This window comes from Rattus norvegicus, chromosome 4 (genome assembly GCF_021556685.1).
Source record: "Rattus norvegicus strain SHRSP/BbbUtx chromosome 4, alternate assembly SHRSP_T2T, whole genome shotgun sequence".
Classification (NCBI taxonomy): domain Eukaryota; kingdom Metazoa; phylum Chordata; class Mammalia; order Rodentia; family Muridae; genus Rattus; species Rattus norvegicus.
Window position 1 is genome coordinate 23,213,706 of NC_141537.1, and position 22,006 is coordinate 23,235,711.

Here is a 22,006-nt window from a genome sequence, read left to right on the forward strand (position 1 = left end):
CAAGTGACTTCTGGGATAATATTGACTAAGAGACATCTATTATGTATGGTCTTTACCATTACAGGTGTGGGAACAAGGAAGCAGTTAAATTGTATTGTACTTTTAGTTCTTGATCTTGATAGTCATATTTCATAACAGCATGTAACTACTGCATTAAATATTGTAGATATGAACTTGACCATGGTCATGGGTTGAATTGGTCTGTATTGATCTATCAATAAAATAATGATAATTATTTGTACCTTAGATGTTTATAAGTAGATTCTCTTTTAAATATTTCCTAAATATAACTCTATGTCTCTATTTCTACTATGTTGGATATGACAGGCTTCCTAATCACGAGTATTTCTCAATCTAGATGCATTCTTCAAGCGGTACCTAATGTATCCACCTTGTCCCTCTATACACCGAATAGTATTGAATGGCACACTACTGCCTACAGAATAGTGTTCTCATTTGCTAACATGGAGACAAAACTTCTTATAGCCTAATTTACAGCAAAGTCATTGCTCTGCTGACACATGCCTTGAATTCTTGTTACAAATTTTCAGCATTGTGTGAACAGAATCTACCCTGACAAAAGCGTGGAATGCCTGTCCTCTATTCCTCCAAAAAGGACAGTCCTGTTCAGAGTCTATGATTCATAACAATCATTCCCTTCATCTGATGTCTTCAAACTTCACTGATGGCAACTTCTCATATCTCCTATTTACCTCATATTTCATTAGGAGCATACCTTGCTGTCCTGTGTAATTTACTTTTGCGAAAGGACAGAGGCTTAGAATCAGTATTGTAGTGTGTCTTTTAGGGAAGGCATATTCTGTCGCTGTTATTGAAACAGTCAAGGACGATACATGGGAAGATTAAAATATTGAACATATCTGCCTTTCATTTGAACAACGTTTAGTGTGCATGCCTACACAGTGCATGCATGTGTGTATGTGGGTGTGTGTATGTGCATGTGTGAGTCTGTTTGAGAAACCTTTTACCAATAACTTTATGCCAAATAAGTCAAGAAAACAGATTGTTTAGTTCAATATAACACAATTTCTTATGTTTCATAACACAAGTGGCATGAAATTCTTGCAATGTAAATATTTCCTTTTCGTGCCAAAGAATTAGTTAGAAATAAAAGGCAGCAAGAACTAATCATTTGTGTTTCTAAATACAGACTCTGGGAAAACGTAAGCAGAACAAGCAGCATAAAGGACTACCATGCTATTAGAACAAAACCTGGTAAAGTTCAAAGGCATCCACGACTTTCTCTTAATTCTGCCAATTACAAAATCTCCCTTCTCGATTTTTTTTATAATTATCAAACTCAATTTTGTCTCATTATAAAGATATGCTTTCTGATATTACTTGATGAAAAAATAGAGATGATATCAAGATGATATTTTGGAAGTAGGGGAAATAAACAAAAAAGAATGAATTCCAAATAACATCAGAATTCATTTACATGGAAACAACATCTAAAGTCATAGTAAGTATGATCTGGATATGCTGTAGGTCAGTTGCAAAGAGAGCATTTAGAACAAGATGTCATGAACCTTTGACTAGCAGATCATAGCGAGCTATCATAGATGCCACCCACTTAAAAGAAGGATTGAGAGACAGGAAACACTGAGTGAAAAGCCTGTTTTGTTCAGTCAAACTCACCCATCACATGTCCCTATTTGATCCCACAGTCTGTTAGGATGATAAGGTGACAGTCTTATTGTGTAGTCTCAGAGACTTTTTAATTTGTGAATACTCATTTATTGCATTTCCCCTGCATTTTCAGTATTTCAGGAGATTGATCACAGCTTAAAATATAACACTCCATGTTTCATGCTTAGAGAACTGCCTGTTTGTATAGTTTCTATATGGAAATTGATAACTGTGACAAATGTTGTCATTCATCTATCTTTAAGATTCACTTACACCAGAGTAAAACCATTACTTTATTACAAATAAAACTCTATCACATGGATTATACACATTAAGTAATAAACACTAAAATTCCCCACAAGCAGCACGCTTGTCATATGCGTTTTTCAAAAAGACTCATGAAATACATTACTGCTTGTAAACTCCTCTTGACATTTTCAATATATTTTACTTATTAAACAGGGCCAATCTACAGCATGGCTTTCAGGGTCGGCATACTGTTGTTATGTGGCCTGCTTGGGTACACTAACCCATCAGGAGCAACTCCAGGCATGGCCATTCATCCCTAGATAGAGGATTTAAGAAAAGATTACAGATTCATGGACTCTGAGAGAATGAGGATGCTTCTTAGAAATTCTGTCCCCTGTGCGGGAGGGGGAGGGGAGAGGACCAGTGAGAGAGAAGCATTTTTGGCTAGAACAGGAGGTAAAGAATGGTCTGAGCTCACAAGTAGGCTTCATTCAAAAGGTGTTGTCAGCAGCCATTTCAAGTGTGGTGATGGTTTGTGTATCTGCCCCTGGAAGTGTTCAGAAGCCCGAGGGCACAGACTGAAACGAAAACTGACAGGCTTACTTAAAGTAAAGTTTGTTTAAGACCAAAGAAAAATTTCCTCCAGAAGGTATTTATTAACTTAACAGCTCTTGCTCATAGTAATTGATTTATTCTTTCTCATGAAAGTTCTTTAAGCAGAGGCAAATCCAGGAAGAATGGATAGATTCAGAAATCAAGGCTTGGCTCCGGTGCTGTCACTTTTCCATAAAGACCATAGTCAAACAACTAAAAGTGTTGATGGAACAAAATGTGCCTTAAGCTGTTAATTTGGTGGCTATAATTTACATTAAATGGCAACATTAAAAACTAAGTGCAGTATTCCTGAAAATCAACATTCTATCTTTTCTTCATTTTTCTCTTAGAACTTAGTCTAGGTTAATTGTATAGGACATTTGATATAATAATATATAGCTGTATTTCAAACTAAGTTGGTCCAAACAAAATGCATTGTTGTTGTATAGGTGTTGTGTGTATTGATAAAAACAGAGTGAAAACTTTGTTAGTGTTTAAGTTACTCTGAGGATTCTATTTTAAGATAAGATTGTTTACATCAAAATTTTGTTCCTCCAGGGGACAGGACAGTGTGTGATCTTACTGGAAAGAGCAGTAAGTTACAGAGCATCAGTGCCCGAGTGCCAACAACATGCAAGACTGGGGAGGCAGATCAAGCCCTGAAAGTAAAAGGTGATATTTAAAAATAACTCGTCTTTGCTTTCCACAATTACATCTCCAGAACTACACATATAAATATTCCACATACTCATATATAATAGTACAAACTCTTCTTATAAATTTATCAATGATGGATGGTAACCATGCCTTCAACACTTCAGATGAAATACTTTTACTTCATGCATATAGACATAATTCTTAAGAAAAACACTTGAGTCTTGCCTTACAAACTCTCCCAACTCTTGAAAGAATGCTTCTGTCAGAAGTACTGCCTTCCTGAGATGATTCCCGAAAGAAGAAATATATTTTGTCATCGTCCGGATTATAGGTGTCTGGGATGGGGAACGTTCCGATAAATTTTGCTCCTGTATGGATGAAAGGATAGTTACAAGTTAAAGCAACAAGATAATCCAGCCAGAATGGTCCTTGTGACTTTTACACATCAAGCAACTAGCAGAATTATGAAAAAGGTGATTTGAGAGGTGAGTGGAAGAAACAAGATGTGTGGACAATAATGTACTGTGTGACAGCATGTGGTAATACAAAGAGCTAGGGAACAAATCTGTCAGGAGTTTCTGGAGTGGGTGACACAGCGTTGGGGGATACAACTCTTAGTGATTCTAACTAAATCAGTTACACATCATATAATCACAGGGATGTATCCTGAGAAATAAATTATCCAGTGATGTTAACATTACTATTCAAACATTATAGAATGTAATTACAGGAACATAACTGACCATGTTGTCACTAGGCACTATAATCCTATGCGACCTCATTCCCTACAGAATATAAATGGCCCACTATTGATCAAAATGTTATACAGATGACTTGAAAGTTTTTTTCCATCCAAAGATTCTGATTTTATATTCTCTTTATGATGAGACTGCCTTTTTATGACTGTATGATTTGTAAGGAACTTGGGGAATCCTATACATCTCATTAATAGTGACAATTGTGGTATTCTTTATGTTGCTGTGAAATTCACCAGAGGTGGAATAAAAATGACCAGTATTGACTATGTTATCTCTAGCATACGCCCTAGAGATATTCTAGAGTTTACATTTTAAAGATATTTTAGGTAATTTTGCACACAGGGTTTTAGTGTAAAGTCCAAGAAGCTATTTATGCCTCATATTTCTTATATATAATATGGAGCTGCTAATGTTCTTTGTCTAGTAGTACTGAATAGTATCTACACAAAAGCACTTAGTAGCTGGCAGCGCCTAACATTCATCAAATATAAATCATAGCTTACCACAGCAGCACATACTTGTAATACCAGGTCACAAGTACAAGGACTACATGGTGAATTCAAAGCTTACTTATGTAAATTAGTGAGGTTGTGCCTCCGAAATAGAAAAGACAAAAAAGGACTGGAGACACCTCAGTGGTAAGGCAGTTTCATAACTTGTGTTAAGTCTGGGTCCCATCACCGGTACCACAGAAATTACAAAGTAAGGCCAAGATCAGTGTGATGCATTATGATAGAGATAGTGATATGTGACTGCCGTGGTGATGAGCACATCGTGGCTGGGAAGCCTGAGCAAAGTGTGTATTTGCAGTAATGATATGATTATCCCAAGTTAACAGGGCTGAGTGGCCTGACTTAGAAAGGCATCCCTCATAAATGGTCAGTGACACAATGTTTGCATCACAAGAGGAAAATCCCTTTGTGCTGCTTCAAAGTTCTGATAAAGTTTCCTAATGCCTTGATTAGAAAACACTGGCCATTTCAAGTTGTTGTTTTGTGTAACTGCAAGTCAACCTAATAACAGGTCTGTATTTGGTTCAGAAAAGATGTTTGGAGTAAAAGCATAGATAAACAAGGCTCTCTGGGAGCAGGGGAACCAGTTGTGTTAAGTAGAATGTATGACGAACCTGCAGGAATCACAAGGCACTAAGTATTCAGAAGAAAGATGATAAAACATCACATTATTCTTGATGGTTTCTGCCTAAGGATATGATTTTTATATATTTCAAGAGTGTTGACAAATCATTTTCCAGTAAAAGAATGGCAAGTGACCAAAGTCCCATAAAGGAAGGTTTGAAGTAGCATTCTTTAAAAGTCATGCTTGCACTAACTTTAATCTCATGGGTCAAGAATTCAAGACAGACCTTGGCTACTTGAGATCTTTTCTCAAATCTAAACAACAAAAACATGTTCTCTGTCTCTGTCTCTGTGTCTCTCATTCTCTGTCTCTCTCAGTCTCTGTCTCTGTCTCTCTCTCTCTCTCTCTCTTACACACACACACACACACACGTGCAAACACACACAACAGAGAGAGAGAGAAAGAGAGAGAGAGACAGACAGACAGAGAGAGAGAGAGAGAGAGAGAGAGAGAGAGAGGAATCAAGTAACCAGTAGTTCCATATCTATCTGTCTAGCTTTTTCTGGCCAGTCTTTGCCCTAAGAAAAGAGAGAAATGCCTCAATAAAGTTCTTTTTTTTACATTCCTTATTATTTCCCAATGCACTCTTACATTACTCATAATCCAGCTTTGGTTAAGGCCCCTCCCCCAAAATACCTGTAAGTTATTTTTAGAAAAGCACATGAGACTTGAAAAAGTTACTTTTCAAGCTGTCTTAAATTGTCAAGGCTCAATCGCATTTCTACTCAGGGTTTTGGTCTGGAGTATGATCTGCGAGACTAACATTCTAGATGCTACCAAATCACACTTGATTTTTTGGCCTGAGAAATGTAAAAACAATCCTTCTTGCTAACAATCTCTTTTGACTTGTTATTTAAATGTTTTCTTAAAAAGAAACATCACAGGTAAGTGCTGTGGAAGGCATCTGTATTACTGGCACAGGGAGGTGGAGGACAAGATCATCCTTGCTTAAATAGCAAGTTTGAGGCCAGCTTGGACTATGGAAAATGCTGTTTCAAACAAACAAATAGCAAACAGATACTGGGAAACCACATGATTTTTTTCTACATGTGTGACTAGGTCTTCAACAACAATAATGAAAATAAATCATTAGTATTAATGCTAAGATGGCAAGGATCAAATAATGACTGATAAGTACTGGCTTCAGTTTTCATTCAGAGTAGGTAGACATTTGCATATGTAATAAAACGCTGAAGCAAACCAGTTCTGATGCTGCAGTTACTTTAAAAGGAGCGTCAGTGATGGAAAATGATAATGTTCCTACAGACAGGAAGCATGGATGGGTAATACTGCACAGACTGTCTTAAAGGTCTCTAATGCAATGCTGTAGAGCTGGGAGAAAATCTGCTGTCATAGTTTAGCTACGTGGGCATTAAGAGAAATAAACACCGAGATGCTTTCAATCATCTGAATTGATGAATCACTGACGTGGACATGAGCACTCTGTAGATAGAGAAAGATTGGCCAGTGATGAAAAATGCATGGCCGTATGAGAGAGCAAGGAATGAATAAATAAGTCTTTAGTACTTAGGGTGAGCTTAAAGGACGCCAAGATACATTATTTAGAAATCATAGAAATACAATTGGCCCTCTCCTTTCAGGCAAATACAGGAGCTTAAAACAGACTTTACTGTGAGCATAACAGATTGTAGCACTTAAATATGAAATCAATAAAAGTTACACATGCTTTGTGATGACTCTTGAAATGTTGGTATATTTTTGGATCTGTATAAAAGACATGTTTATTTCCTGATTTTAAATTTATCATCCTCTTTGCCTCTATGGTGTTCTATTTTATTACGTGCATGGATATCTTGTTAGCTTGTATATCTGTGCATCATTGTATGGATACTTCCCATGGACTCAGAAGAGGTTCTCAGAATCCCTGGGACTAGAGTTACTGTGCTTCTGAGCTACTATGTTGGTTCTACGATTAGAATCCAGATCCTGCAGGAGAACAGTGCGTGATCATTATTGCTGTACCATGCCTCTAGCTTACTAGTATACATTTACAATGAAAATTTAAAACCATTGGTGCAGTGGTACAGAATTCACATTCTTGCCAGGTATGGTAGCCTATGCCTTTAATTCTAGCAGTCAGGTATGGGAGGTGCAGGGTGGGAGTGGAAAGAAGCAGAAGGATCTCTGCGAGTTCAGGGCCAGCAAGATCTGTATAGTAACTTCCAAGACAGCCAGCGCTGGATAGTGAGGACCTATCGCAAAGCAAAGTAAAACAAAACAAACAACAACAAAATCCAAGCGATCTAAACAAAAAGGCTGAAAATGTATAATCTTTTCTTTAGAAAAAAAAGAGGACTTCATAGCTCAAATCAGAAAAGAACCAACTAGTCAGACCAACTGAAGGGCAGAAATTGTTTATAAAATATTCTTCAAGCTGAACATGGCTACACAATCCAAGAACTTTGAATGGTGGCACAGGAGAACTGTTATGAGTTCAGGGCAAGCTTAGCTACATAGCAAATCCCAGGCTAGTTTGGGCTATGGAATGAGCCTCTCTAGCATTAAACAAAGAACTAAGACAGACATGGTGGTAAACCCCCTTTAATCCCAGCACATGGGAGGAAGAGCTAGGTGGATCTCTGTGAGTTCAAGGCTATCCTGGTCTACAGAGTGAATTCCAGGACGGCCAGGGTTTTGTCTCAAAGAGAAACTTTGTCTCAAAAATAAAATAAAATAAAAATAAAATAAACAAATAAATAAATAAATAAATATGGTTTTGCAGGCAATCAGATGAGGAGTTGGGAGAATGTTCACCTGAGATGATTTGGGCCGACTGATCCTCAATTTATTTACATAAACAAACAGTATGTAAAGAGTAGAATACACAAGGTCTGAAGAGAGGACAGACCTATGGGACATGCTGAGGTCATGCTGCAGACATACACAGGGCAACCTTTCTGAAAGTGAAAACATGCAGCTGTTGCCAGAGGACACCCCTGAAATGACAGAAAGCTAGGGTGTGACAGCAGCCCACATTTCAGGAATTCTGCATGACACAGATGGCAGAAATTACCATAAGTGTGGCCAGCACAGATTTTCGCTGGTGGATAACATAGAACATGCAACATCCATGACACTGTGCTGTTCAGTCATCACTGATTTTTATTGTGTGTGGTTCTTTTTTACAAGTCTTGGAAGAAAATTATTTTTGAGGGGAAGTCAAAGCCAACTGTTTATTATATGAAGAAATCTAATTATGGGAGAGAAGAGTGAGTATCAAGTAGTGTTCTGTTCTGTGATCGAAACAGTAAACAGACTTGCAAGCTAAAAATAAATGCAAGTCTTGGGAACAGTGCATTTCTTTCTTTTAGATTACACCAAGGTTTTGTCTTAGAACACCGTTGTTAGCATTTTATGATAGAAATTCTTTCCTGATTGGCTGCCAATTTTGGGTAAAAATAGCTATCATTTAATTAGTGCATGGTTGTTGAATTCAACAATTTAAACCCATAGCAATAGACACCTGGGCTTTATTATAGCAAACTCCCCTCCCCCTGGCATTTAAAACATATTTCCTAATAGGGACAGAATTTGAAACTATGCGTTTTTAGAACTGAACCTCTAGCATGACACCATGAGGCACTGTCAAATTGAAGATGACAAAATCTTAGCCTACAGAGCATAACATGTTTCTTTCTCCCACAAGCCTCTTTTGCACAGGGTGATGATACTACCTCAGTATACTTTATCAACAGTGATTTTCCAATTGCCTTTGATTTCTCCTTATGTTGTCTTCCAACTGTTTTAACATCTCCTTCCATGTGGGAGGATTTACAGACAACAGAGAGTTTCAACAGAAACTTTAAATTAAACTCCCCTCTAATATGGTAAAAATGAAAATTTAAAACAAAAGTTCCCAGCTACTCCAGAAAGAAAACAGAAACACATGCATCCAAGGTTCATTACTTGTTTTCATGTTCCAAGTGGTGACATTCTGTAGATCCACCCTGAGATTCTCACAAAAACTCAGCTCCATTTGGGTAAGCACCCTGAAGTGTCCCTGTGTCCCTGTCTCTGTATGTATCTAAAGATTATATTGATAGCGAGTGGGATGGGCTGATGCTTTACCTTGACCTGCACATAGGGTTTCTGTTCTGTTATTCTGTCTCCTAATAAGCATCAAGGAAGACTCCAGCACTGAGGAGTCATGGTTCTTGAGTCATGAAGGGGACTGGGAGGCCCTAGAGATAGTCTGACCAGGAGAGACATTAGCTGTTCTCATTCTGGCTCCTGCCCAGTGGAGTACAGGACACAGAATGGTGTACATTTACAGATTTTAAATTCGCTGAGTGGTCAGCAGCTGAATTCTACTAAAAAATTTGATAAATCCACAGCCCTCATGCTACAGATAAGTGCCCAGCATACGTTATATGTAATCTTAACAAATATTCAATGGATTATCCCAAATTTCTTTCTTTTTGTATTTTACTTAATCTAAATATTGTATAAGGCTTAAAATAATTTAGCTTATCATATGTGTGTGAAATGTGGGAATTTAAACTGATATAGAGGAAACATAGGAAGCAAAGCTTAACAAAATATCCGTAATGTACCTCACAAGAAGTAAATGACGCACTGGCATTACAACACATACAGAAGGAAGAGAAAGCCACATTCCACACTGAACTGACTATTTGATTTGCTGATTCTCCATCACTTCTGTAACCCAACCATCGTCTTGTGAACCTCAAGAACAAGCTTCACATCCACAGGTAATAAAAATAATGAGGAATGTGATTGTCGGACATTGCAAAGATATTAATAAGTCACAATAATTTAAACAAGGCATGTTTAAAGACATTTGTGTGCTGAGGGAAGTTTCTTACGTTTTTATTCCTCAAAATATGTTGTCCTCGAGATCATAATTCCACTGAAGTGCTGACACATGGTGAAAAAGAATAAGGACCCAAATTTCAAGTTTATTTAAACTTTTTAAGTGCTGGAGATTGAACCTAGACTCATGTGTATAGTAAGAAAATAATAAGGCACATATGCAGCTTTTATTTTTTTATTAACTTGAGTATTTCTTATATACATTTCGAGTGTTATTCCCTTTCCCGGTTTCCGGGCAAACATCCCCCTCTCCCTCCCCTTCCTTATGGGTGTTCCCCTCCCAACCCTCCCCCCATTGCCGCCCTCCCCCCCATAGTTAGTTCACTGGGGGTTCAGTCTTAGCAGGACCCAGGGCTTCCCCTTCCACTGGTGCTCTTACTAGGATATTCATTGCTACCTATGGGGTCAGAGTCCAGGGTCAGTCCATGTGCAGCTTTGATTGAGTTTTTATTCATACTATATTAAATTTAAATCATCATTGGTTGCTAGTGTTAACACCTGAGTTTTAAACAGAGCAGCCTGTGGTTCTAGTCATTCTGTGACAAAGCCAGAGTTAAATCAGAGGTGGCTTTTCCCCCCCATAACTATTACTACAATAGAACAACAAAAAATAACAATCAACTTTCCAATTTAGAACAAGCTAGGAGACCCAAACATATCTCTTTCTGGATATTGCATCTCAATTTGTGAAGTACGAGATTTAAAAAAAAAAGGTTTCTAAGTTAACATTCACTTCCATCAATTAGAATAGTTCAGCTGCATTCTGGCCTTTACGTTCCTTGCTCAGCCAGAAATCCCAGTAGTTTTTGTCTTTGGGCCATATTCTGAATGTGTGTGCAAATGACAATTTGTCATGACAGAGGATAAAAGTGGTCCCTGACAAAAACCATTATTTTGCCTTTGCCCATCAGTTTTCTCCTCATTATAGGAATATTACACATTTTCTGTCATTTCTTCTTTTGCTCTGGCCTTATTTCCAGGAACAAGGAAGTCTTGACTGAATGGGTCTCTGGAAGCAATGGGGTCATTTCATTCTGGCTTTCTGTTCCCTCAGCAAACTACTCACACCTACTCAGTTTGTCCAGAGTGCCTTGGCTGCTCCTACAGCTGATCAACGCACATTTTCTCCTGTCAGTTATACCAGTCACTGCCAGACCAAATCTTTGCTGTGCTTTAGCCCCACATGGAAAATACAGAAACATGGAACCTGAGTATGAACCTGGATCCTTGCTTGTGCAGAAGAAGCCTGGATTGCATCCCCTAGAAAGAGTTTAGCATCCGGAACTGGACAGATTTATTTTAATTTCAGTCCTAACTGAATGTCCTAGTTAAGTGTCTAAGTACCTGGCTTCTAATGCCTTTCTGCAAATAGTAATTTTCTCAAAACTATGCCATTAAACAAAATTGCACTATAAAAGTGCCTGAGATAACATCTAACATATATGTTACATAAAAAAATATAAATGGAGAGATGAAAGAGAGGGGAATTAGTTGGTAAACAATCAAATAGGGGCAATAAAATGTCTCTGAGGCCTTGTGACTTACAGGAGGATAGTGGCTCTGGAAAGAACAAGGTCAATAGAGGGTTCGAAGGAAATAGAGGTGCCTCCTGAAAGATTAGATAGAGGTGTTGAAGGAGAGGAAGGGATCAAAGATAAGTTCAAGGTAAATAGGTGAAGGAAGCTAACAAAATTATGGGCGATAACATCAGGAAACTGACACCGAGGGGCAGTTTGAATGGAAAACAAGATACAAAAATTTTACTTACAGATTTTTAGATGCAATTCAAGGGGAAGGTCATTCAAGAACCAAAACTAGACCAAGTATGATGGTTATCATCCTGTTCAAATAATTAATTGGCATGCACACAAGCCTCCAAGCCCACTGGTGAGGGTTTTACAAACTGGGTTGACTAAAGGAGGACAGCCCATTTAAAGGTGAGTGACCTTATCCCTTAGGCTGTGCTTCCAGAGGGATCAAATGGAACAGAAGAGGTGAGAGCAGCTTTCTTCTCTCACACTTTTGAATCATGAGCCACAGGAAACTCTCCTTCCTTTACACTGCTTTTATAAGGTGTTTTGGTGGTGACGCTGGGGAAATCAACTAACACATGCATGATTTGATATTCTTGATTTCATATTCTTATTTCTCTATAGAACAATTTTAAATCTAATTTAAGATGAGGATGTAGGAACCCATAGAAACATTTCAAGGCCACTTAATGACAAAGGATGGGAATTAACGTTTCAGGAAACAGCACACATTACAGTGGAGATCAAGAAGTAGAATGAGCTCATTGAAAGGAGGTCAGTAGGTCAAATGTTAAAGAGACATGGGAGAAAAGCAAAGGTTTAGACTTTCTATGTTGCCTCCTACTTCTCCCACTTTCAGGAATAATATCAGCAGTGGTTATCCTGACACAAATTCAGCTCATAGAATGCCTAAATGATTTTGAGTAAGTTCCCTCATAAGTGATAGTTAAGATTTACAAACAGGTATTTGTGTTCAAATAAAATATGTAGTGTGTGTGTGTGTGTGTGTGTGTGTGTGTGTGTGTGTGTGTGTATAAGTTGACACAGTTCAATAATATAATAATGGAAGAAGAACCTAGAAATATCCTAGTAGACCACTTTGACTATTAATCAGTATATACTTTCTTGAATAATTTCCATGAATGTTAGCCTCCTTAATTCTTAAGAAAATTCCTATCATATATCTTTTCTACTACCCTCATTTCTTCTCTCTCACTTGGCCTCTGTCATAAACCCAGCTTATGCTCCTATTCACCAAGAAATACTGTCAATCTCACATATGCTTTGCTGCATAATTTCCTATTCTTCTAACTACTATTGCTACTTTCCTTTCTATTCTTTCTCAGCTGTATTCATTTTCTCAATGGACTGGTCCTCCTGTCCACATCACTGTCTATTAGTCTTTAGTGTATGACTAGTTAACTTTAAGAAACACACAGACACAGACACAAACACAGACACACACACACACACACACACACACACACACACTCACACACACACAAACAAATTTTCCTGATTAAAAAGTAAAACCAATCAAGATGTTTCCCAGAGATTTAAGAATAATTCTATCTGAAGACCTACCTACAGCTGTCCTGGAGCATATACTCAAAAAAAAAAAAACTCCACTGTATCACAAGGAGACATGATTCACTATGGTCACAGCAGCTTTATTTGCAATAGCCGGAAACTCTGATGCCCCCTCAACCAAAGAATAGATATAGTAAATGTGATTCATTTACACACTGGAATACTACTCAGCTATTTTACAAAAAAGCACATCATAAATTTTGCTGGCAAATAAATAGAACTTGGGAATATCATCCTGAGTGTGGTAACCCATATCAAATGGATATGAATAGAATCAGCCAAAAAAAAAAACAAAAAACAAAAAACAAAAACTCACAGTATACCCATGCTATGTTCCATAGATACAAAGAAGTTAAATAATGAGGAAGGCCCAAGCAAAGATTCTTGAATCTCATTTAGAAGGGGAAATAAAATAGTCATAGGAGACAGATGTCAGAGAATTGGGTTTGAGAGGTGATGGAAAGGGGAAGGGAGCAGTGTTCCTGATCAAATGTAGGCAGAGATAGGAGAGAGGGCCAAAGGTCAGTAAAATGAATGGTGAAGGTAGGGGAGCATCTGTCGGACATCCCAGAGACCTGGGATGGGTAAGGCTCCAAGGAGTCTAGGGGGATGACCTTAGCTGAGACTCATAGCAGTAGGGATATGGAACTGAAGTGGCCACCACCTGTAGTCAGGCAAGACCCTCAGTGGAGGGATAAGGACACCAATCCACCCACAAAAATTTTGACCCCAAATTTGTTCTGGCTGAAAGAAATACAGGGACAAAGATAAAGCAGAGACTATGGAAATGGGCCAACTAATAAGATGAAAGTGTTTTCAGCCCCGTTGTTCACTACCCTGAGACTCCATGCTAGCAAAATAGAATGGACCTATATAGAAAGGCAGAGGAAGGTGTCTGTGCACTGCCTATCTTTGTCGGTCCATTGGGTGGAGTAGCATTCAGAATGCAAAAGGCTTAAGAGTTGTTGGGGGAAATGGCAGTCATTTGAAAAGTGTCCTAGTTTGTAATTATACTCAAATGGCAACAGCATCAATAAGATTTTAGACAAAAACTGCATATGTAGAGTTCTTTATGGACATGTCACAATGAAGAATGACTAAATTATCTTCTAAATGACTTTTTTATGTGGGGACATTTGCCATTCCTAAATAGAAAGATGCAATTTTATGCTTTATTTTAAATCTAGGAGAATATTTATATGAGCAGGTATAAAAGGGCAAACCTATGAGGTTGCTCTCAAATCAGATAATTCCAAAACCCATTGGAAGTTAGTAGCTTTTTCTTTGGGAGCCAGTTTGGAAAACACTTTACTGGATAAACAAATGGAATTACAGGTTTTGACAGTAGGAATGTTTTCAAAAGTGTCTTTCCTTTTGTTTTTATTGTCACTTTTCAAAAGACACTCGGAGATAGCAAGATAGCTCCTTGGAAATCTCTGGTTTGGCCTTCTCTACCAAACCCACCAATTTTGATGGAACTTCTAAATGTGATCTGACTGTTTAAATAAACTATCTTATTTCCCCTGGAAATGGAATAAAGTAAGACAGTGTGTGAAATAGTCTTATATTAGTCCTTGATGTAACCACGTAAATGCCTTAGGGTTTTTTTTTTTACAAAAATTTCCTGCCTTTTAAACCACGAATACCATATAATATTAAAACATATGAATACTTAGTCAAACCAATATCAATATTTAAAAATCTTGGAGTGCTATTTCTAAAACCAAACATAATTTTACCAGCAGAAGTTAGTATTAAACTTATCTCTGCCAATATATGATAAGAAATGGAAAATATTAATTAACTTATACACAGTGTTCATAATAACTGAGGCATATATAATTGTATGTGATAATTAAGATATGATAAAGAAGTTAGCATTACTATCTATCTCCTTTCTGTTGAGCTAATAAGCTTTGCATTAAAACATGGAACACAGATTGACAGATTAAACCCTAGTTCTGTAGCTGAAAGATTGAGAGACCTTAGTCAAATCACTCAACTTTTCACATTTATACTTTACTCATCTTTAAAATTAAACTTTTAATTATGTCTCAAATGTCATTTTAAGTGTATTTAAAAAAAACCTTTATTAGAGCACAAGAGTACCAAAGATATGTCAGGGTTATAGGACATAGTAACTATCAGCTGTACACAGACACATATACCACACACACACACACACACACACACACACACACATACACACACACAGTTTCTGGAGATTAGTCTAATTTAATGTGAAATAATTTCACATATATTCTTAAGTGGTGTACCAAATCATCTCTCCTCAAACACATTTACATGCATATTAGTGAGCTTCTCATTTTTCCAAACGCAAAGTCAAAACAAAAAGAAGAGAAACATCTCTAACCATTGAGCCAGTAGTGTTCCGAAATGTCAGTTCTGATGTAATGGTGGTCCTGCATTAGCCCAAGGGATCTTGTGAATGCAGTGTCTTTGCCAAGAAAATCAGAAGCTGTTCCAGAGTAGAGGTGCTCATCTGCAAGACACAAAGCAAGCATGGGACTGCTAAGGCAACAGAAGTAGACGATAATAAGACACCCAGTACATGGTCTGTTTAACACTATAACATGTTGCTTCATATGTTTTTCAGATTCTGAAGGAATAGCTTAGATGAAGAGGTCACCCAATTTACATTGATAAGCAGAGTCTAGAAAGCTGGATAGTGAAATTCGTTATTTGCTTCACTGACACAACCTCCTGGCCACAGCTTTTCTTTGTCCAACTCCTGCGGAAAGGGAGCTTTCAACGCTGAAGTCATCCCTGGTAATTATAACATGCTGCATTCCTTGAGATGACCGTGTCTCTAAGGCTATGATAAACAAAGGGAAGATTGTGCTCTTCCTTCCTCCTACATTTTGGTCCTATGTTATATGAAGTGACTGTTTCGTGAAGGACAGAAAAGAATAATAAGGAGGAAAGGAAAAGAGGAAAGAGAGAGAGAAGAGAGTAGGGGGTGAAATGGGGACAAGGAGCAGAAGAGGAGGAGGAGGAAGAGGAAGAAGAGGAGGAAGAGGAGGAAGAGGAGGAAGAGGAAGAAGAGGAGGAAGAGGAGGAAGAGGAGGAAGAGGAGGAAGAGGGGGAGGAGGAGGAAGAGGGGGAAGAGGGGGAAGAGGGGGAGGAGGAGGAGGAGGAGGAGGAGGAGGAGGAGGAGGAGGAGGAGGAGGAGGAGGAGGAGGGGACACAGACACTTAGATGTGGAAGAGGAAAGAACAAGAATGGCAGCAAAGAGATAAGGATGGAGAAGGTCTGAGTGGGTTTAAGGATCAATGCTCTCTGTCTGTTTGCCAACGTGCTTGTCAGAGAATGGGGAGGGGAGGCAGGAAGAAGGCTGTCCCTGCAGCATGATGTGTTGTCCTTTGGAAAACTAAAACTGCTATTTCAAGAGATTTAGACAGGAAGCTTCTTTGGGTTACACCCTAAAATAAAGTGAAAATGACTAATCTGGGTAGATCATTTAAATTTCTTAAGTACCTAAGTAATGGCTAAGAACAATGACACCACTGACATGTGACTTATTTTTGGAGGCAGAATCTTCAAAGCTCTGTCTGGATTTGGAATGATTAAAACACTTTCTAATTTCCCTGCTTATGTCTAATAGCTTTTCACTGGACCCCTAGGGATGCTTCAACCTCAATGTCAGTGGCCAGCTACTACAGGAAACAAAATGGGATGAAACCCAGTGGCATACACTCGGTGCAGATAACACACCATCCCCACCATTGAAAGACACTTTTCCCACATATCAGATAAATATCAATGTTTCAATGAGAATCAAAAATTTTAAATATACATTAAAAAATGATGATGTCACTAAACAGCTCTAAGGAGCCTTAGATAAGCGAAAGCAATGTATCATTTGAAACACCTTCTACTACAAACATGACAATATTTGGTCAGGAAAAAAGTGTGTTTTAGCCATAATGTTGATCTGAATATCCAGGTTTAAAAACGGGCATGCTTATTTTTGGAGGGATTTTACAGGGATTTCTAAGAAGGGTCAGCACATCTACAATCTGTTCCCTTTTTATTAAGGGCTTATCAGTCCCACTCAAGAGATGAAAATAATCTATGGCATCTACTAAGAAGAAATAACCATGGGTTGTATAACTTACACACACACACACACACACACACACACACACACACACACACACACACACTTCAAAGCCAAAGTTCTGGTACTCACTATGTGGAAATTAAAATGTCATGGTGCTTCACTCTTATCATTACCTCCCACGGTTGATAGACAGGTTACATAATGAGAGACCAAAGTCATGAACCAATCAAAACAAAGGCGTATTTATAATGTTTAAAATGCAGGGCTCCTGCTGATGTTCTTTAGAACACAATTCAGACCATACAGCATTGCCTTCTTTCAACAAGACAGTCTTTTCTGTGAGAATATAAGATGTGTAGAAAGCCAGACAGGGCTCCGGGCATGAGAAAAAAACACTCACATTTCTGTTAATAGAAATATGAAGCAAAGAGGCTCAGGCAGTCTGTAGCCATAATCTAGAGCTCAATTCATTGTTTTTTGTTTTGTGGGTTTTTCTTTGTTCACCTACTTAAGAAATGCTAGATGTGGCACCTTCCCGAGTATAAAGAGGGTCAAAGGTGAGTATTAGAAAATCTCAGGTGAGTAAATGCAGTTTTAGAACGAAGAAGCGTGACAGTTGCGCGAGAGCGAATTCAGGCAGACACGCAGGAATGCTGTCACCTCATTCACCTCACAGACAATGACGTTCACATAGTGAGGCCAGTACCAACATGTGGGGAAGGGCTAATCCAATACTCTATTCAATTCAGTCAGAAAATGTGGTTTAGTCTACACAGGCCTTTTCAGAAACTCACTTCGACACAAGACTTGTTTGCACTGATCTTACCTGTCATTACCGAAGCAAAAGGCTGCTGAGGATCAAAGGGACATTTCAGTCTGCCAGACTCCAGGTTCTGCATGTCTAGTTTAAATATGAGTTCCTGTGGTAAGAAATACAACGACGTTTTAAATTTATCACAGTCAGCGAGAACAGTGCAGATAAGAATTGGGTTCCCATTCATTAACTCAATAAAGCTGAACAGAGCACACAGCAACCGCATTGCGTTGTGACTTAACTCTTGAGGTACTGCTGTACCGCCAAAGACTCCATGCCTTGGTTTGGTTTGTTTTTGTTTTTTTTGTTTGTTGTTTATTTTTTCTTTTATCAAATCCATTCAATAAGGGTTTGGGTTGGAGTAATGCTTTGTGCAATGTGCATTTTGTTTGGATCACTGTTGTTACAAAAAAAAAAAATCAACACAATTGGAGGGGACTTGCCTAATCCTGCAGAGACCTGATGCACTAGGGTGAAGGAATACCCAGGCTGGCGTGGCAGCCTCTCAGAGGAGAGGGATGGGAAGAGGGACTCTGTGAAGGGGGAATAGGAGTGGGGCAGTCTTTGGGATGTAATGAAAAAATAAAGAGAGAGAGAGAGAGAGAGAGAGAGAGAGAGAGAGAGAGAGAGAGAGAGAGAGAAGGACGAGGAGAGAGAGAGAAGAGAGAGAGAGAGGAGGGAGGGGAGAGAGAGAGGGAGGAGAGAGAGAGAAAGAGAGAGAGAGAAGGAGGGAGGGGAGAGAGAGAGTGAGAGGGGGAGAGAGAGAAGGAAGGAAGGAAGGAAGGAAGGAAGGAAGGAAAAATCTTTTCAAAGATTTTTTTCTTGTGTTCATTGTGTATGTGTGTATATGTTTTAACATGTGTTTGCACATGTTTGTTTGGATGCCTACACACATGTATGCTCATAATCTGGAGGCCAGACATTATGTCACATGTCTTCCTTAATTGTGTTCCACCTTCTTTTTTGAGATATGGCTTTGCATGGAACCTGGAGTTCACCAATTCTGCTACATTGCATGACCAGCAAGCGAAGGAACCATGTCTGTATGTGTAGAGGCCAGAGGATAACCTCGGATGCTGGGCCTCATCTTGCACCCTGTTTGAGACAGTCTGCGCTGTGAGCATCTGCAGATACTCTTTCCGCGACTTCCTATCTCACAACAGGAAGTACTGACATCACAGTGCTGCTGTGTCTGGCTTTATGTAGGTCCTGTGAATCGAAATACTGTTCCTGATACTTGTGCAGCAATAGATTTACCCAATCAGTCATTTTCCAGTCTCCAGTTAACTACAAAAAAATACATTGGCAGCTCTGTGGTGATGGAGCGTTCCTGAATCCCAGCAGAAGAAACGCAGAGATACTCAGATCTCTGAGCCTGACACCAGCCTGGTCTACAGATCAAGTTACAGGTCAGCCAGGGTTACACAGAATATTACTCTCTTGGGGGAGAGAAATAGGCAATTTAATAAGTAAGTAAGTAAGTAAGTAAATTAATTAATTAATTAATTTGGTTTATAGAGTGGAGGTGCATACTTCTTAGACTGGAAAGTAGAGGCAGGAAAATCAGGAGGATTGAATTTTGCTACATAGCGAATTTTGTCCTAGAAACAAAACAAAACTACCCTGCCCCGACCCCTGTCCCAAAAGGACAGAATTTGTTATGTACTATCTGCTTTTCAGCATCATAATTACTATTTGTATAAGTAATCCTCTAAGCCTTGTCAATTATACCACACTGTCGAAGACTGGTGACTTAAAAAAAAAATGCTACATGACATAGAAGTGACCTTAAAAAATGTCAGTGCATTTTCATGGATGTTGACTCATGTAGGCAAAGAAAATTTTATTGTAGTATTTTTGCTATTTTGAAATCACTCTGTGTGTGGGAGAAACATAGTTATTTTGGCAGTAGAATCTATTTTTATAATAGTGGCCACAGACAGAATGACATTGGCAGACTTTCGATATTCAGGGGAAAGTCATCTTATGCAGAATTTTCCAAGAAAAATATGCATGCATAATGAGCACAGCCCCGTGATCCCTAGTGTCTCATAACAATGACAACACCACCTTCCAGCAGCTAGGAGATGACTCAGCCTATTCAGTGAGACAAACTCACACTGCAGTCATTCTGGACAGAGTATCTCTTATAGCAGATCTTCTCTTACATCAAGAAAGAACCACCCATTGCTATTACATAGAAAGCAAGCAGGGAAGCAAAAGGGACAGAGGACACCAGGTTATTTCCCGAATTAAGTTGTCATTTGATATCTTTTCCTTTTTTATCTATTTATTTATTTTTGGGGGGACAGCAATTTAAATGAAACTGGTCAGCAATTGGTATTCCATAAATTAAAACTATCAGGTTTTAACGCAAATATTGACATCTAATAGTTGAAAAAGGTGTTAGTGAAGATTTATTCACTTGATCAGATTGTCTCCTGAATTTTCACCCCAAACCTGCCATAGAACTACAGCTTTGGCCAGGTAGTGGTGGTGCATGCTTTTAAACCCAGCGCACTCGGGAGGTAAAGGCAAGCAGATATCGAGTTCTGAGTTCAAGGCCATCCTGGTCTATAGGGCCTGTTTCAGGACAGCTAAGGCTAAACAGAGAAAAAGCTTGTTTCAACAAAGCAATCAATCAATCAGTCAATCAATCAATCAATCAATCAATCAAACAAACAAGTAAATCCAGCTTGCACCCCGAACTGTGAAGGCAGAAATGCCAGGTACTTTGCTCAGTGTCAAACAGCTATGGATAGTAACTAATATAGTGTCATAATTTTAGACTTGTGGATTTAAAAATGTACTAGGATATATAGTCTCAATGTGAACATGTGGTTCAGACCCAAGAGCCTTTAAGTTATTTTGAATTGCCTAAGGAAAACTGGTAGTGAATCCTAGACATAGAAAAAGTCCCAGCAAGAACGCACTTACTCTTCCAAAGGGTACCTGGGGAGTGACTGGGAACAGGATGGGGCGGGGGCAGGGCTGTAGATAGTGGCTGTCACTAAAAGCCCACTCTTTTCTGCTGGTCAAACAGGCTTGGGTACTCTAAGGCATCAAATGAGACACTGGAAAGGGAAACTAAAGTCTGCTCCAGATCAATTATACATATATACAGAGAGACAGAAAAAGAGAGACAGACACACAGACAAAAAGATAGATAGAAAATATAGATATAGATAATATATTTGAAAATTATGCTTTAGAAGCTTGTTTGTTTTCTAACGAGAGACAGAAAGGGGTGGATCTGGGTGGATAAATATTTGTGTATATTTATATATCCCTAAACAAATCTAGGAGAATGGAAGTGTACTAGATAAACTGAGAACTTCTTAGAGGTTTGCTTTTAAATACAATACTATTACATTTCAAAGAGAAGCCCCAATTCTTACATTTTTGGGAACTGAAGAGACGAACTTTCCTGTAATCTCTTGGAGGATACAGCAAGAAAGCAAGTCTTCCTGAATCAGCTCCAGAGGAGGGAATGAAATTAACTGACAATTCACTATACTTTCTGAGACAATCGGAAGAGCAAGAGACTTTTAAGTTTATAAACTTCCATTTTGTAAGATATGCTTCATATAATCCATTTAGTTTAATTAGCCACATAAAATGTATCTCCTTTTAAAGCATACATAGAAATATTGTTAGAAGTCGGAAGATGACTACGTGGGTAAAGATGGCTCAGTGAGTATTCCAAAGCCTGACGAGCAGAGTCCTGGCCTCAGGACACACATTCAGGAAGAACACAACCTCTCCCTACTGCTGATCATTAACCTCCTCACACCAGCACATACATGGCAACACACACACATACACACGCTCACACACAGTCACACGCAAATATATACACACATACACACACAAATAAGCACACATTCTCACACACAAATACACACACTAATTCACAGCCTCATACACACATAATACATACTCTCACACACAAACATACACACACACTAACACATATACACACAGTCTCATACTCCCACATGTTCACTCACACACACACATAAATGTACACATACACACACAAATTAAAATGAAATAAAACGTTTAAAACCACAGGGAATTACATAGA

At 38.5% G+C, this 22,006-nt stretch overlaps 1 protein-coding gene across 1 annotated transcript in view; it reads right to left on the reverse strand.

Annotated features, from left to right (window-relative positions):
• Sema3d (semaphorin 3D) overlaps window positions 1–22,006 on the reverse strand; it is a 186,960-nt gene that overhangs the window by 48,880 nt on the left and 116,074 nt on the right. Inside the window, 3 exon segments of the mRNA NM_001104633.1 lie at window positions 3,376–3,518; window positions 15,396–15,524; window positions 17,932–18,025. Of these exon segments, the coding sequence (NP_001098103.1) occupies window positions 3,376–3,518; window positions 15,396–15,524; window positions 17,932–18,025 (366 nt within the window).